We start from the raw sequence: 15,098 nt of genomic DNA, 5'->3' as shown, positions 1-15,098 counted from the left end.
AAGCATGATTCTGGAGGTGGAGCATGAGGAAAGGGGAGGAGCATGAATTTCGAGGAGGAGCATGAGGGAAGGGGAGGAGCATGGTTCTGGAGGTGGAGCATGAGGAAAGGGGAGGAGCATGAATTTTGAGGAGGAGCATGAGGAAAGGGGAAGAGCATGATTCTGGAGGTTGAGCATGAGGAAAGGGAAGGAGCATGATTCTGGAGGAGGAGCATGAGGAAAGGGAAGGAGCATGAATTTGGAGGAGGAGCATGAGGAAAGGGAAGGAGCATGATTCTGGAGGTGGAGCATGAGGAAAGGGAAGGAGCATGAATTTAGAGGAGGAGCATGAGGCAAGGGGAGGAGCATGAATTTAGAGGAGGAGCATGAGGCAAGGGGAGGAGCATGAATTTAGAGGAGGAGCATGAGGAAAGGGAAGGAGCATAATTCTGGAGGAGGAGCATGAGGAAAGGGAAGGAGCATGAATTTAGAGGAGGAGCATGAGGCAAGTGGAGGAGCATGATAGACGGGAGGTGTAGCATTTGGGACGAGGGGTGGAGTGAGCGACAAGGAGCGATTTGGGAGAGGGTACTACTTTAGGTGAGGAGCCGTTTTTGGGGGACAGGTAGAAATACAAAAGATTCTGTCGAAGAAAGGGAGGTAAGGGGCGAGAGACGAGTTAAAATGACGGACGCGGCCGTAATGTGTCGGCGTTGTCGTGGTGTTGTCCCGGGGGTCATTCTCTGGTGATGGTGTGCGCGAGCCCCGCCTGGTGAGTGGTGTTGCGCACGTTGCGAGTAACATATAATCATGTGACGTGTCAAGTGCCGAGTGCATGCTCATGTAAAGGCTTGATTGATCCCTTTCCTCTTGCTCGTCTCCCTTCCCACCCTCATTCTCCCTTTCCTCCCCCCAACCTTCTATCCCCATGAGCACACTGGTGCAAAAATCCTCCAATTGCACGGCAGTTGGCTGAATGTCGAATCGCACAGCAGGCAGGTGGACAATCTCCCCTGAGGACGAGTTCGTCGAAGGGCATTTCCGCTCCGAGTGGCTCGGTCGAGCGTTCCAGGTTAAAGACGAGCTTATCCTTGACAATGAGCTCAAAAAAAAATAAGGATGAAAAACGCAGGGAATATCCCTGGGAATGACGTTGGTGCAGTGAACACAAAGTGATGCAGCAGTTGGTAGGGGTTGTCCCAGTGTGTGTCCTGACACTCCTGATCTATAACCGTCTTTACAGTCTTATTCTGTCACGGCGGCTCATCGGATCAGAAATATTACATCGACGATGGGGTTGAGGAGGTCATGGAAACATTCCCCATATATTTATCTTCTTAAATAGCCATTTCCATTTTAATACCTATTTTTTTATTTTTTTATTTTTGTATTGTCAGTTTTATCCCACCATTTCCCCTAATCAGGTGTGTGCATGGCAGGTGTACACAGGTGTAGACACATTGCTCAAACGTCTGCATCCTTTCACCCTCCCCTAACCGTCGCTCACAAAATACTCTTTAATTCTCCGTCCATTGAACCCCAAGTTAACACATATCTGCCACCAAAGGAGCAGCACAAACCATATGCTTGAACAATGGGCATATCTTTGTCTCAGCCATTGTGAGATGCAGAGGCTCTGTAACTAATCCGCACCGGTGTCGAATTGCCACACGGTTCTGGTTCTGGATGCCCATCAAAAGCACTGCCTCGTCCTGTTTTGGTCGGTGTGTTTCCTCCAGCTGTCTGCCTTTGTGCATGCCGGTAAAGCACAAGAAGAATATAAATGTACAAAAGAGGAACGGAGCTGACTCTGACAATGGAAGCTGGGAATTCCAGGTGAAGGTGAATGTGTGCCTGTCTGGATGAGTGGTCACGCTTGCCTGGACATGTAGTCCTAGCTCGGGCTCGCCTGCCTGGCCTGCATGCTGTAGTCCTGAAACATGAAATCGTTGCAAAGCAGTGTTTGGTGGATTTCATCTGATGATGTTATGGAAAGAAAGGGATCACTACAGGGTGATGCCATGATCCTCCACCACCACCCCAAAAATGGGGCACTTTTCGGCAATTTTCAAAAGTTTCTCGACAAATTGTTAGCCGATGGATGTCAATGATCCCGTCTTTTGCGAAGACGAGGTGAATTGTAGTCCCCACACTTTGGGCAAATGATGAATTCCCTGACTTCAACCAGGAAGGCAATGGCAAACAACCCGGTGTAATTCTTACCACTAGAAGCACCCGCTCCCTTACGGGGAGCCGTCAAGGGGGTCATGTTATTATATTTATGCCTGTTTTGCTCCAAGGGGTCCCAGGATTACACACCCAAAAAATGGTTGCGATCGGTTCAGCCGTTTTTGCGGTACATGGGAACAGACAGACGGACAGACGGTGAATTGTAGTAAGGTGAGACTCCTTTTGGCAGCACTGAACCTATTACCTTCAAGCAGAGCAAGAGACAGAAAGACAAAGACAAAGCTGATTCTGCAAAAATGTTAACGTCCTCATCACCTTCGACACATCAGTCAATTCAAACTTCGAACACAAATTCAAACTTCAACGGCCGAGGATACAGCTCCGGAGGACGTTGAGCAAAATGTGTTTAAAAATAAACAACCTTTTTTGGAAAATAAATAAGGAAATGGAAGGGAAATTCAAATGCACTTTAAGATCAAGGATGAAACGAGAATTTTTATCTTCGGAAAGCACTAGTAAAGGATCAGGACCTCGTAGTAGGGTCATCAAAGCTTTAAAAAAAACCAGTCATAAATCATTTCATGAGAAGGGATAGGTGGGAGCAACTGAGACTCGGGCTCTCTTCTTATCAACTCCTGCTATATCGGAACAAAGCGCGGAAACCGTTCTCTCAACTGCCTTTTTTGGAAGTGCAGGCTCGAAGTAAAAGTGCACTGTTTTTGAAGGTCACCATTAATCCCTTTTCAATGCTACTGTCACAATGTCCATGCTAAGCTGAACCAGATCACCGAGCTCACTCCAAGTCATGGAGAGAGGACTTTAAGGGGGGTGGGGCGTGTTATCACCTCTAATAGTGATCCCTTTCAGACCAGGCCCTGGGTTTATGGCCCAAATTCACTTTAGCCACCTGTGGATGGCTTTTTGCAGACTTGTTTGTTTAAGTTCATTCTCCTCCACCTGTTGTGTTGTTAGCTTTGTCACAGGCTCTTTACCCTCACCCATTCTTGAAGGGATGGGAGAGGTTATTGTGGTGTGCGTGCGTGCGTGCGTGCGTGTGTGGCTGCACACAGATCTACTTTAATCAGCGTCGCACAATTTCAGGATTAACATGTTCGATACATCCTCCAATCAGGCTCTGAATTATCAATCGCTCATTACCCCTACCACCGAAGGTAGACGGAGGTTATGTTTTCACCCCTGTTTGTGTGTCTGTCTGTCTGTGATCAGGATATCTCAAAAAGTTATGGACAGATTTGGACTAAACTTGGTGGACAGGTTGGTTGTGTGACGAGGACGAATTGATTCGATTTTGCTGAAGATCTAGATTCCAGATCCAGATCCAGATAATATAATTTTTTTAAAGTGATTTTTCACCATTGAGAGATGGTGCCAAAAACGACATGTAGCACCATATTTCAGAACGTCGACGGATTCAGACAAGACTTGGTGAATGAGTTGGTTAGGTGATGAGAACAAGCCGATTCGATTTTGGTTCTCGCCCGGATCCAGATCCGGCCTATCAGTGGGAAACTAGACATGACCTGTTCAGCATGACTGAGGTGTGCGCTCCACTGGGTACCCTTCTAATTCCTGTTTGTTTGTTTGTTTTTTACTTAACTTTAATTGTGTTTGTGCATTACATCCTGAATTGTAATTTCCAATTTGTAATGATATATTGTTGTGTTATATTTTTCATTGGGTGGCATAGAGATATATATTTCATTGGGTGGCATAGAGATTACTTGGCATAACCAATAGCTTGGTTATGCCGCACAACTTTGTTTCCCCCACAAGATCTGAGAAGGTGATAGTCAGATTTTGAATCGGTATAATCAGAATTAGAACTGAAAGAAAGATCAAGGGTTTCGTGGTGCAGCTGAGTGAAGCAACTACATGAGGATGGACAATTAATCATCATGAGCACACAGATCAAAGTCAACATTCTCCTACGACTACCTTTTCAACAGCACCAATTATTTGTTTCCTGGTGCCGGCGATAACTCGCCTACTCTTGGCGAAAGATACCATGGGATGTAACGTACACCACTCGGTGCTAGCAGATGTGACAGCCAGCTTAATATCTCTCTGACAGGACGGTGCACCTTGCGATGCTCCGTCCTGGATATGAACGACAGATACAACTGTTTATAGTCGGGTCAGGAATCAAGCCTGGACTTATTAGACACCTCGAAGGCTTGTCTGTTACCTCCGTACCATTCTCCTCCCAGAGTATAGATATCACCAATAGGCCAAAGGTCAATTTCTTCAATCGTACATGTTCCAGGTATGTTTGTGTGTGTTTGGTCTACAATACACACTGTGCTTGACTCTCAATGGTCCAAGGGTGACTAGGGACATGCAATAGAATGCGTTACCTGTCAAATATGGCAGTTTCACCTTATTGAACGGAATGGAATATATATATAAATAAATCCAAACTAAGGTTTGTTCAAACTCTTCTTCACAAAAGGTTAACTCGACTTGGTCAGAAACAAAGATGTGGGTCGCCCCCCCCGAGGACGCATAAGACAGGTAGACGTATTGTTGTAATTGCCGGGTTCGGTGACGAGGACGACCGCTAGATGGAGCAGTTGGGCCATCTCCCACCGAACACCCGGAATTGAAGGTCGTCACTTCGGATAAATCCGAAGTCGACGGGTCGCTTAATGGACCGTGGACGCCAATATTTTGACCGCGTGGTTAGGGTCTTTTTGTCTGATTCCCATTTACCTAATAAGCTGCATGGCCTAGCTACCGGGGAAGCCACACCCTCGGCCGGCTTTGTCCGAACCGAGTCGCTGTTACCGACTTGGATCCGGCGTAACCGAGCGGGAATTACCAAAGTCGCGCCGGCCCAAATAACAATTTACGGCACAATCGGCCTCCCTCATTCTCAAGCCCGAACCATACTGGGTCAATGAAAGAAAACACAGACAACGAACTGGAACATTTAACAGTTATTTATTTACAATAGGCAATAGGGAGGGAAACACAGAGCAGACTTAATCACGAATATAACTGCAGGCAAATGTACAATGGCAATCACTTAACAGTTTTACTTGCAAGACTGGCCGCAGACAGACACACACACCCAAAAAGAAATGGCACCAACTGGCCTTTATTCGGACCCTCCAGCCATGGAGGATAGGCAAGCTGGGGGTTAGAGTTTGGTTGGGTACCTGGCCGCCTTGTGCGGTTTTACCGACTCGCACTTGTGGAGCTCGGAGTCCGTGGAAGGGAACGGCGATCCCCAGCTCGAGTGCTCCAACACAACCCACCACGGTGGGACTCGAACCCACGAACCAGAAGCCAACGAGTGCAGCCAGGATCCTACGAACGACCTGGCCAGCCACGAACGATGACCGATGACCAGGAGAGCCCAGCAGACCAGAAGCAAGGAACGACCTCCAAGGAACCAAGGAACCCCCTCTGATACAGCTCGCGATCCTTCTTATCCCTCCCCAGTGCGGGGTGGAGGGATCCGCTCTCGGGTAACTCGCCTCCGGATTGGACGAGGGGGTTTCGGGTGTCGTGGTGGCCAGCCGTGATTGGAGGAGGAGGGGCGTGTCGGCGTCTCGGTGCTCCTCCCCCGAGAGAGGCTCTTTTGCCTTCCCCAGTACAGACAGGGGAGACATTCTTTCTTGATGGGGCGGAGTTGGAGCTGAAGCGATGTCACCCCTGATTGGACGAGAGGAACATTCCACCTTGCTGGGGCGGAGTCCGCTCTGAAGCGATGGAGACTCCGTCTACGTTCGTGGCCTTGAACACGTGTGTAATGGAGCTGAAGGAGTGGAGGGGATTGATGTAGAAAACTAACTAGAAAGAAACTCGCAGCACACACATGAAATTCCCATGAGACATAACGGAGGGATTCTAACTATACACATATACTTAACGAAATAACTAAACTTTGGGTGAACTGGATGTGTGAACGCGAATGGTTTCCAGATTCGTAACAGTATTACGGAGCTCTTGTACTGGTTCGTCCAAATTTTCCAAGAAATATGTCTCGATTACTTTTCCAATAACCTTCAACTTCCAGAATATATACGTTTTATCAGCGACATATTGATTTCTCTGCAAAAATGGTTTTACAACACCAATTTTATTTATTAATTAATTAATTTTAAAAAATCAAATTGAAGGTTTTTAATTATTTATTTTTTTCATTAGTTGCACTTGATGTGAATTTTGTTTTTATAAACCAACGTTCTGACACTGCATACTTGGGGGGGGGGGGGAGAATTTTGGCAATGGTCAGTACGTTTCAGGTTTGTTATGAGTAATGTTGGAACACACAAAACCAAAACTTATCTTGTAAGGCACACGGGCTGGAAAGCTTAGCGAAACACATGTTGACCGGACTTCCTTGTGTTTCTAATCAGTCACGCAGGCGCACCTCCGATAAAAAACCGCACGAAGCCACTTTGCATCCCTGCGGCTTGCATGGCTTCCATTGCATGCTACCACTAATCACTGGATCTCTGCTCGGAGTTCCGCAAATGCCGAGACCAGCCACAGATGCAGGTGCAGTGCTGTCTTGGGAATGGGAGTGACCCATACCCCGTGTTTTGTGAACGGATGCGGTGCTTGGTTGACTGTAGCAGCCAGTACAGATTATGTTGCCTCCCAATATGTCGAACTGAGAGTTTGTGGCATTATACTGTGATCATAATGATCGTGTGGAAAGCGATGATGATTAGTTGTATTATTATTGGTATAACGAAGGAGGTATAAATTTGTCTTGCTCTTTTTCTTAATATTTTTTTTTTAATGCAAGGAGTGGCTGGCAGGATGGCCTAGCCTAGAGGTATGCACATTTGCCTCTCGGCTCTCGAGCCTGGGTTTGGATCTCGACCCAGCTATAAACTGTCATCCTGGTGTTTCACAGGCATTCTGATTCATCGGTGTGTACGTTAAACTGGACCTACCCCTCCACCGGCATGAGCTGGCAGACGTTAAAGACTCAACGTTCTCCTTCGCGAAGAGTCGGCGAGCTTTCACCAGCACCCTGAACAAATTACAAATTACAAATTCCTGCCCTAACTACTACTACTACTGCTGGTAAGGCAACAACAAACCACCCAATATAACCCTTTGCCTAGAAACTGCTTCGATAGCACTGCTGCACTGTAACAGAACAGACGTCGGTACATGGGAATCGGAATGCAAGAGATTAATAATTATTTTTGTGACATTCTCTCCTTATAGTACTGGAAACCAACACCCACGTGTAAGCACGTGTTTCCCGCCTTAACATGTGCTGACGATAAAGATGGCGACAAATGAGATGACAAAGCTGGGGGTGGATGTGGAACGGCGAATAATTATGGAACTTCTGGTTTCAAAAAAAAAACTGCACAGCAATGTGATGATTGCACGCGGAGGTTTATAGACAATGTTAGTTGTACAAAGAAGTACAGATCAGATTTGAACCACCTTGTATGTTGGTTGAACCTTCGTTAGATCTTTAGCCTGGCTGCGAAGAACGGGATTTTGTCATGTTGGGTTGTAAATGTCATCGTAAATGTATTCCCATTAAAGGGAAGCAAAACCCAGGATTCACCAAATGAAAATCATGAGATCTTTGTGTGACAGAATTATTTACTTTACATCCTTGTAAATGTAAAGTACCGTGGTGCATTGCATCATTAGCTTATTGAGAAGGCAGTGGTAAGTATGGGGGACATGGGGGAAAGGTCTCCGCAGAACGTTTCACATGGACCACCGTCAAAAGGTGCCCATGCAATGATCATGCAAGTTTTCATCAGGTTTCATGAATGCAAGTCCCAGAGAGGACTGGTTTTACTTTAGTAGTTTCATCACGAGCACAAAATGCTTGGTATGAACCTTGTGGTTAATAATGATGAAAAAAATCCGTGACTGAATGCCTAATGAGGACGTGAATGCAAGGTTACTGAAAGTACAAACACCTTTACTAGCAAAGAGAAAGAGAAGTAAAGGTCGGTGGAAGTGAGATGAAGGTGTGTGATGGGAGAAAGATGTTGAGATAATGTTGGATAAAAGGGAAGGTGGAAGGCCATGGGGTAGAGGGATGGTGAGGGGATGCAGGGTCGAGGTATGGTGAGGGGATAGAGGGGAGAGGTATGGTGAGGGGATACAGGGTTTAGGGATGGTGAGGGGATAAGAGCCGCACTGTTGAATATTGGCACACAAAGAGGGGATATGATTGTCGGTGTTACGATCCCATGTCAAACTTACAAAAGTTACCAATCGATGGCAAAGGTCTACATTGAAAGTGCATGACCTCCAGATGGGTTCCCTTTGGACAGCAAACCTATCCAGTGCTTGCAGCTTGCATTTGAGATTGAAGTTCTGCTTTTGATACCTATATGGTCTCCTCCTTCATTATTTGTTGGGAGTGCAGCTTTTCTGCTGATGCAGTGCCCCCTGTAGGTTAAATCAGGAATTTGGAATCTGGCAAGGGTGTTGGTGATACGTAGCTCACCTATAATTTACAAAAGACATTGTGAGATTTTTAATTATCCGCCAACCAACGCCAGCAGATGGGACACCCAGCTTAATGTCTGTCTGAGTGATGATGCACACATTGATGCCTTGTCCTGCATACGAAACAATATGGTGACGGTTTATAGCTTGGTCGGGATTCAAACCCAGGTTAGACAGCTCAGAAGCAAGTGTACACATTGGCTATCGTGATATGGTTCATATAACTAAAGCAGATTTGGTCAATGATTGTAAGGAAGGCATGGTTTGTACCTGGATAGTTAGTGGAGGTCTGATTAGTGTCTTCAAGGAAACCTGTTGTGTGTCGGAGGGTGTTGACAACCCGAGCAAGTATCCAAAGTCCAGAAATTCATGTCATGTCCATTAAAATATACACTCTCCTTCTCCAAAGTAATTTGATTGCAATCACTTTCTGCAGACCCTCATTGATTCACTTAAAGCCTGGGTAGATCTGGTTTATTTCTTTAGTTTGTGACTGTCGCAAAATCCACTTTTAATACCCTGTGGACGCAAAGTGAAAAGCGGGGTTAAGCAATTGGTTCACTCCGTCTGTCTCTCTGTCTGTCTGTCTGTCTGTCTTTTCATCTACAAATGCCAGTTTATGATCGAGGAACAACTATTTCAATTGAACATTATATTTTTAACTCGAATCAGAAAACAAACCTGCAGTTTCGCATTACTTTGCCTCTGAATTTTTCCCGGTCGCATATGTGCAGCGAGGAGTGGCTCGCAGTCAAAATTGAAAATCATTCCAAACGGGGAAACTTACACTTTTTAAGGATGTCATAAAGGACACAAACAACAGGCACGAAGAACTCGTGTAACACGTTAGATAAGGTGTTGTAATAAGACATTGCGTCAACGGCGGTAAACCTCCTGGAATTTGTTTTTAGAGGCTACCTTTACAATTTAATTTATTTAAATTTCATTATAAATTTGAACACTGCACGGGGTGAGGTTTTCCGTGAACTCTCGAGTTCTTTGCCTGTTATTCATAATAAATGATTATTTGATACATGTTCATGACGACGAATGCTCCATGGAATGCATCATTCTGGCTTAACGAGAGTGCATCATACGTGGTACACGGCAATGAATTGCATCTTCATCTTTTTTTACGAAGTGTATTAAATGGGATGTTTTTTTTTTTCTCCTCTCTGCGATAATGCAACTGTTCACCGTCTTTTATGAGTTTTAATGAAATACATTTTGTTCCAGACAGGGTGGAATGGAGCTCAGTCCACGTGATTCACCGATATATGTAAGTTCTGTACAGCTCCCTCCCTTTCCCCCCTTATTCTTTTAAAATATGGAAATATTATTGATTATTTTTAACGTTGACCGAGTCATTGAGAGAATGTCCAACTTTACGTTTTCGTTGTTATGCAACCTTTTCCATATGATCAATGTGAGCTTCAATGAGTAATCAATTTGTAATTTGTTTGGCATCGTCGAGTCAACAATTGAAAGGCTTCAGACCTGGGCAGCAAAGTGCTTGAACGACGTTTCCTCCAGGAACAATGTGCTCAGAAATGTTGTTGTGGTTGAAAAAGATGGCTCGACTTGGTATGGCTTCATTACCCCTTAAAACATCAACAAGTTCTTTTTAAAAAAAAAAAAATGCTCAGCTTTGACCTTTCCAAGTCAGAATGTCAGGTTGTCGTTTACGTGGTACATTTACCAAACCAAAACTTATCCTTGGTCAACGGATGTGAATATTTTGTCAACATTTCTTTACCTTGTGGAAGCATTTAAACATGTCAGTGTGACCTCACAACTCAAACTAATTTTCTTTAACCATTAAGTCTCGCTGTAAGATTAACCAAACTTCGTGCAACATTTTAAGGCAGCCCAACTTTTGGCTTCAAGTTGAATGGTAACTTGTGAAATATATTGTGACATTTATGGAGTGGGGTTGGGGGGAGTTGGGGGGGGGGTGTCGGTTAATAACATTTAAGGAATAGACACCCGTTTGTGTTTTTGGGCTTTTTTGAATCCTGTATTAAGGAAACGTGGCTACAGATAACTCGTCCTGTTTGGTCTTGTGCTGTAAGAAGATGGCGTTGTAACCTTTAGTGGCTGCAGAGGGTTAAGGATGTCTTCTCACGTGTCTCCCGTGTCAAACTCGATGGGACATAGGTGAGAGGGAAATGCTTTGGGATTATTACTATCCACACCATGGCACCTTTGTTCATCCCCCATCTTCTCTCACATCCCGGCAAGAGGAAGAAGTCTCAGCCACCTCTATACCTTGCTTGGCGGCTAAGGCGTTGATTGGTAGAGGATCGGTGTCCAATTGCGCCATGACGCAGGAGCCCATAAAAAGTGAGGGAGAGGCATCATTATTACTCTCTCGGCTCTCTCGACGTTGTTGACTCTGTGCTGTAGTCTTCGTCCTTTTTCTTGCGTTGTAGAGATTGGCCTGTGTCTGCTGCTGGGACGTGCTACCCATTGGTCCCAGGACTTTACTGCTTGCATTTTCTTAATCTTTCCGGTTTGGTGGGGTGAGGTAGGAAGCGGAAAGAGGGGGCATGAAGTGGAGGGATTGCTGATTCCAAATTCCCAAATTGGACAAATGGAGACAAAGATCATGGGATGGGAGATAAGAATTTTTGTTGAAAGCACAGAGAAAGGTGGTGCTGTCCATTGTGGGAGGAGGGTTGGTGAGCCAAGCGCTAAGCAGACAGTTTTAGAAAATAATCTTTTTGTAGAAGAAAAGGAATAGATCTTGGTGAAGAAGAACATGTGGGGTACTCCGAACAGAGAAGTAAGGGAAGTGAAACATTTTAACATGTTCTCAAATTATTTTAAAGGAAGAAGTGTTTTTATTAGATGAAGGGTCATTAAAAAATATATATTTGTTGTGTACAGAGTGAAGGCTCATGGAAGAGCTTGGATGTTGAAAGCATCAGGACACAACAGAACAAAAGGAACAGTAGAGAGAGAGAGAGAGGGGGAAACACCAACAGCACAGTTGAAGGATAAACTCGATGGAGACTTGGACAAACAACGGGTGTGGGGAGGAATTGAGGGATAGGGTATTTTTCCTGGTGGACCGGCTTCGATCCGTCCATCGGCACTCAGGATTTCGGCTTTCTACGTCACCCAGAAAGTACCGATCTTTAATGTCAGTCAGTCAGTCAGGATGCCTGGTGTTGGCTTAATGGTTAGGGTGGTGGTCTTTGGGATCCTCAGGTCCTGAGTTCAAATCCCGCTTGGCCGTTGAATTAGGCTGAGTCAACCCCACCTGGTACTATGGTCCTGCTGAGGTCAGCAAAATGAGTACCAGCTTGCTGGTATGATTGGGCCATTCAAGTATCCTGCGTTGGAGTGGCGACCCATCCAGGATTGTGCCCAATAGCCCAGGAGACTGCATTGGCAGCACCGCTGCTCTGTAGAGAGTATTGTCTCGAAGGATGGAAGATGCATAGGGTGGACAGGATGGATACAGAAGGAAACTCTCAGGAAGGAAAAACTGGAAATTGGGAAGGAGGTAGGCTTGGAATTGGGGGTGGTGGAGACTAAGGAGGCAGAAAATGTCATAGTTTTGGATTGGGGATGACTTGTGATGGTGGTGAACAGCTGTCTTGAAGACCTGGAGGAAAGGATGAGATTGAAGAGAATGTGGAAATTGATTACACAGGTGGAGGAAAAAAGAGGAACGAATTGGTGTAGGTGAGCAATGATTCTGGATTTGGTGGGGTGTCACCAGTTTGGAGAAATTGAGAGAGGGGGATAAATAGAATGGAGTACCAGTACAGGCGGAAGGAAATTGTAGTAGAATGAAATTGTTGTGGTCTGGAAAAATAAAGTTTTTTTTCTGGTTTAAATATTTTTTTTGAAGGGAGGGGAGGAAATAGGATAACCTTGAGATAGAAAGTATGATATTTTGGAAGAAAGAATCAAAATAAGGAACATGGAAACAAAAGGGAAACATAATTTTAACAGTGGTTATCTGCAGAGCAGCTAAAGTAGGCCTTGATTGAACAAGAGGAAAACAAATTTGATTTAACACAGACAATTGGTTGGAAACACGAACGTTGACGCGGGGACCAGATATAACATCTAAACACGACGAATCCAGTTCGGAAAGTTTCGCTTTAATGAGGCGGAAGCGGCAGCTGCAGATTCGACCAAAACATGGGAAAAAAATCCCCGAATTGGAAGTGTGACGTAAGAATCAAATTTATTCATTTGGGAGGAATGTTAGTTCAATTTGGAGGAATTGAGAATGGAAGAAATGATTAACAGGCAGAATGAGTTCATGATTTTTTTGAGTGGTGAAATTATTTATTTATTTATTTATTTTTTTGAAGAGTGGAGGCGGAAAAGAAGATAAAGTTGTGGAGCGTGAAAGGAGAATACTTAAAATAAATAAGGTAAAACATTGTACACGGCATCAGAGCAGCGACAGAATTGGCCCACCCACTAGCTGAGGCCTTCGGGGGTCGACCACTCGACCAGGCATTCACGGGGACACAAATTCAACAGCACGCCACAAGGGACGGTAAAAACACGAAAAATTGGACGAAAATGCAACCAATAACGCAGCAATGTAATGATGACGGAAAGACCTGATAGATCTGCTTTGAAAAACTTAGCTTTGACGACCTGCAAGGAAGCAACGCACGAGCCCACGTCCATCGCTCTCAGAGCTGGAAGCCTTTTCACACCCAGGCCGTTTTCAAAGGCCAAAAACATATTGTTGTGGTTCTGCGAAACCGGCACTCCTCCTTGGCTATGGCATACAACATATAGTGGTTATTTCATTAGTATCCGTTTTAGATAGCCCTTCCTTTATGTGTAGTGGGTTGATGGGACAAAATGTGTTGCGAGGACTTTTAGGTAGGTCTTTAATCCCATTCTGTATTCTTTTATCCATTTTATTTTACTTCACACACGACCTCTTTTCCTTCATGCAAGCATGCAGACCACGGCAACGGATATCTCATTTGCATACGCACGCCATTTCCCATTCAAACTTTGCGCTATCCTCAGACCTTCACCATACTCGGCCCCCATCGCTGCAACATCCCTGCAACCACAACAACGCCTTCCCAAAATTTCCGACATCAGATCACAACCCAAGCTCGCCTGCACTCACTCATTGATGCCACAATATTGACAACCGCCATCACGAACTCGCTGTATTGCAACAGCTACGGCACATCACCGCTGCCATCGCTCAACCACAGTCGTCATTCACGACCACTACCGCCTATAGGGACCAGCGGGGACGAGGAGGTGCGCTCATGGCTGGGGCGCGTGATCACCCCATGTTGTTCTGGGAGCTCTGTTGCGTGCCCAGGTGCAGAGCAAATGGGGCCATTTCCGGTGAGATATCCTCGCCAAGGCAGGCCCAACACAGCGGTTTGAGTCCATGTGCCAATGAGGGCACGGGCAAACACCCATCGCTCCGCCTGCTCCACTCTCGAGCGCTGCCTCCGCTGGGGGAAGTATAAAAGAGTTCTCTTTTCTGGCCCACCCCTCTTCTTCTCTGCTCTGCCATCGTCTGGTCCGTTTGCTTCCACTCGCTCTTGCCTGCCCTGCTATCGTTTGGCCTGCCTGCTTATATCACATCTGGACCACCTTTTGTTCTTGGGGTCGCGGAGCGCTGAACGGAATGGAGAGCCAGTCACCAGACCGAGCGCTGCCTCAGATTGCATTTAAACAATTGCACGAACAGATTTCTCTACACTCACGTTAAGCCTATCTTCTCACATGTTCTTTGCTCTACCTCCAACCCCCCAACCCACATCTTTACAGCTTCCTCTCCGCATAACCTCATCACACTTCATTGCACCTCCTCAAATCACGCACCGAAGACACCTTCAGTTTTCTTCCATCCTCCCCCTCCTAAGTGAATGGGAAGTGTGGTCCCATTGGCCGCACCAGCTACTGAAGACATCGCAAACATCTCGTTCTTCTCTTATCTTCTTTTGCTCTCTAATTTCCTCGGGTGTGTGTCTGATGGTGCCTGCCGTGTTTTTTTTTGCCACACTTCATCAATCCTTGCTTTCCCCTGCTGTACATATTGCTTTGTATTAAAACCTTTTTATTGTGCCACATGCCCTTTGTACCCTGCTCGTCCTGTCTTTTCCTCCATTGGTCCAGCAATGTCTACACGTTAGTGAAGCCGGGAAGTTTTACCCCACCAATTGGCTCTGGTTAATTGGTGCGTACTTGGCAGCTCCACTCGGCTGCACCTGATACGATAAGTTATCGCAAGTATGCACCGAGGGAACGAAACTCACTTGGTATGGTCAATTCACCGGAAACGGTAACACACAGAGTAGTGACACCCTGCCAGGATTGGGAGTACCAATCGGCGTTTGTAATTGCTTAGCAACATGCTGGCGTTCGTAGTTACCTGTGCCTGCCAGGCTCAGGACCAGTCCTCGGGAGGAACCCAAGTTCTTCCCCTCGTGGTCGAACTCCAA

The 15,098-nt window shown here is 45.6% G+C and overlaps 1 protein-coding gene across 4 annotated transcripts in view; it reads left to right on the top strand.

Annotated features, from left to right (window-relative positions):
• The first annotated feature begins 514 nt into the window (after positions 1-514).
• LOC147021076 (rho guanine nucleotide exchange factor 2-like) overlaps positions 515-15,098 on the top strand; it is a 174,660-nt gene continuing 160,076 nt past the window's right edge. The window contains exons 1-4 of one of the 4 annotated variants that reach the window (XM_085890810.1): positions 529-751; positions 6,555-6,696; positions 7,061-7,233; positions 9,877-9,919. In XM_085890810.1, coding sequence (XP_085746936.1) covers positions 9,887-9,919 — 33 coding nt within the window. In that variant the 5' untranslated portion in view covers positions 529-751; positions 6,555-6,696; positions 7,061-7,233; positions 9,877-9,886. Of the gene's footprint in view, positions 752-6,554; positions 6,697-7,060; positions 7,234-9,876; positions 9,920-15,098 lie in introns of all 4 variants that reach the window. The other 3 variants (XM_085890811.1, XM_085890812.1, XM_085890809.1) reach the window with 3 other exon arrangements.

This window comes from Eptatretus burgeri, chromosome 8 (genome assembly GCF_056783735.1).
Source record: "Eptatretus burgeri isolate ZD-2024b chromosome 8, Ebu_testis_v1, whole genome shotgun sequence".
NCBI lineage: Eukaryota > Metazoa > Chordata > Myxini > Myxiniformes > Myxinidae > Eptatretus > Eptatretus burgeri.
This window is presented reverse-complemented; position numbering and strand designations above follow the sequence as displayed.